The sequence below is a fragment of the Rhodamnia argentea genome, chromosome 4 (assembly GCF_020921035.1).
Source record: "Rhodamnia argentea isolate NSW1041297 chromosome 4, ASM2092103v1, whole genome shotgun sequence".
Classification (NCBI taxonomy): Eukaryota; Viridiplantae; Streptophyta; class Magnoliopsida; order Myrtales; family Myrtaceae; genus Rhodamnia; species Rhodamnia argentea.
In genome coordinates this window covers 21,198,607-21,201,204 of record NC_063153.1, presented here as the reverse complement: position 1 = coordinate 21,201,204, position 2,598 = coordinate 21,198,607, and the positions used below count along the sequence as shown (strand labels likewise).

At 50.5% G+C, this 2,598-nt stretch overlaps 1 protein-coding gene across 1 annotated transcript; it reads right to left on the bottom strand.

Moving 5' to 3' along the window:
- Positions 1 to 920: 920 nt before the first annotated feature.
- LOC115741042 (protein BIG GRAIN 1-like B) lies at positions 921 to 2,393 on the bottom strand. Its single transcript, XM_030674747.2, has one exon. It carries the CDS (start codon positions 2,343 to 2,345, stop codon positions 1,020 to 1,022), a length of 1,326 nt encoding a protein of 441 aa, XP_030530607.1. The 5' UTR covers positions 2,346 to 2,393; the 3' UTR covers positions 921 to 1,019.
- Positions 2,394 to 2,598: the final 205 nt, after the last annotated feature.

Genomic DNA, 2,598 nt, shown 5'->3' with positions numbered 1-2,598 from the left:
AAAAAAAAAACAGCTTCTTTTCCTTGGGCACCGAGAAAATGGGACGCGATGCGAACTCAAAATGGCGAAGCAACGGGTCTAGAAAGAAAAGCAAAAGCCCCTCGCTTTCTCCATTCCCAACCAAACTCTCCTTCTCTCTCTCCAATTTTTTTTTTGCTTGTGATCGCAATCTGGAATCTCCCAATTCTTTCGAATTTTTCTCTTTCCTTTTCCAGCTTTTCTTGCCCTCGTTCGATCGATCCAAACTGTCACCATCCCAGATCTTGATCAAAGAATTACAACGCATCCCCAGATGCTCTTTCTCTGAAAAACCAATCCGCACAACACCCTTCTCTTTCGACCCCCAAAAAAAAAAAAAAAAAAACAAAACCACCCTCGTCTTCTTTTTCTCTTTTTTTTACCAAATCTTGATAGTAGTCCCAAGACTGATGATGTCAAGAATGTTTAACCATGGTTTTTTAAGTCTTCCATCCTTCTTCGCGCTCGATATCTTGGAACCCGCGTTCATCTTTTGTTTAGAGGACTGATGCAGTGGGGGAGGAGGGGACAAGCGTAATCAAGAGCAGCCGAGGAAGGGAAACGCCGAAACTTGTGTCTGATTTGGATTTTAGTCGGATCCCCTGTTTCGGGGACCACAAAAATCTTGGCCATTAGCAGCAGCGTAATCAAATAATCATCGTCTGCGAAACTCCACTGTCGCCTCTCGTCTCCGACACTTCCATTCGTCATTTTTTTTTTTTTAGTGCACCCACGTTACTGTTTCTTACCAAAAGGTTTCAGTAATTTCTTCAGGCAGACGAATGTGGAAATACTCTCGTGGTGAAGTTGCTTGTCAACAGGGTTTCTCGTACAGTCTGGTTTCGTTTAGCCTTTCAATGTGGCGATTTGTGAACGGTGAAATCGCAATGCGAGCGCGCGGAGAAATGGTAAGAGCAATAGTTGAATTAAAGAGAAAGATCAAGCTAAGGAGAAAACAAAATCCTCAAATTCTCTATTCTGGGAGATCAAACTGAAGCGAATTACACTCTGTATTCCTTACGACTGACCCGACGCTTATCGAAATAAGTCTTCTCGTACACAGGAAGCTCTGCGTTGTACTTGTCGTTAATGGCTGCAAGAAGATCGAGCTCGAACAGATCTGAGCTCGAGCAGCTCGACACACCACCATCATCATCGTCATCTTCTTCTTCTTCTACTTCTTGCTCACGTTGGCCCTTCAACTCAAAACCCTGCTTCTGATTCTCGCCATAATCTCTCAGCAACTCTCTCACGTTCCCTTCGAATCGCTTGCTCTTCTCCATCAACAGATCTTTCAGATTTGAAGTCCAATCTTGGTCGATTCTTTTGGGCTGGGATTTGCCAATTCTCCAAGCTGTTGGCACCGAGAGGGAAACAGAGCTGCTCTGTTCTCCTCCTCCTCCTCCTTCCTGATGTAGGCATTTGTGGCCGCAGGGTCTACAATCCTCATCGACGATGACACTAACCGGGTAGAAACGGACCGTCCTCTTGGTCTCGCTGCGTAACCGCTCTCGCGTGGAGGGCGTCCGCTTGCTCAGGCACGGCCTCGAGAGCGAAGGAACATTGGAAGACGCAGAAGTGGAAGTGGAAGCTTCGCCCGACTTTAACTTCCTCTCGAGGTACGCCTCGGTGCGATCGGACCTCTTTGCGCTCTTGGGCGTCGTGCTGAACATGGAGCTGATGAAGCTCACCAGCCTCCCGCCGGGCGAGACCGGCTGCTGCTTCACCTTCTTCAGGTTGGCGTAGATCCGCGACGCCGCGGACCTGAGGACGCCGCCCTGGTCTTCTTGGCTCTCCCTCTGCTGGCCAAAAGGAGCGCGCTGTCTCTCGTCCCTCTTGGCGGCGACTCTCGTCCTCACGGGATTGAGCCTGAACGGCGCGAAGCAAGAAGACGAGGCCGTCGTTTTCGCGCCCCTGACGGACTCGGTGTCCGAGAACGAGAACCCGCCCGAGCTCGAATCGGAAGAGACGGAAGTGGAGCTAAAGTACAGCACATCGCTGTCAAGGTCGGGCTCGTACTTTGGCTTCCTGGGCAGCTCCTGCGAAAGATGGCCCCTTCTCGCGTCCGCCGTGGGATTGGCCTCGCCGCTTCCGCGCCTCTCGACGGAGGAGGTGGGCCGTGGGGTGATCTGAGCACTGCGGGTGCTCTGCTTCTTGGACGGCATCTCTCGGCGGAGACCCTGCTCCGGTTCGCGCTTCGGGTCGCATCCGTCGATGGATCTGTAGATCTCGTCGAGGAGTGTCGACGAGAACGACGGGCTGTGGCTCGTCATCTTCATCTCCCGGAGATGCCTCCCTTCTTTCAGTGACCTCTCGAATCTGTACATCTTTAGAGAGAGAGAGAGAGAGAGAGAGAGAGAGAGGAGACTGATGAAGAGAAGTGAACGGGGGAAGAGAGGCTTTATAAAGTGTGCATGATGCATGGCCCAATCCTTATTTTTGGCAAGTGTAATGGGACAGTTTCGGCATGTGCTGACGTGGCTCATCATTGCCTTATATGTTTAGCCCCAAATCCGCACCATGCTTAGGAACAACATACGCTGTTTATTCATAAATATGAGTCATTCATGTCTTAGGCTC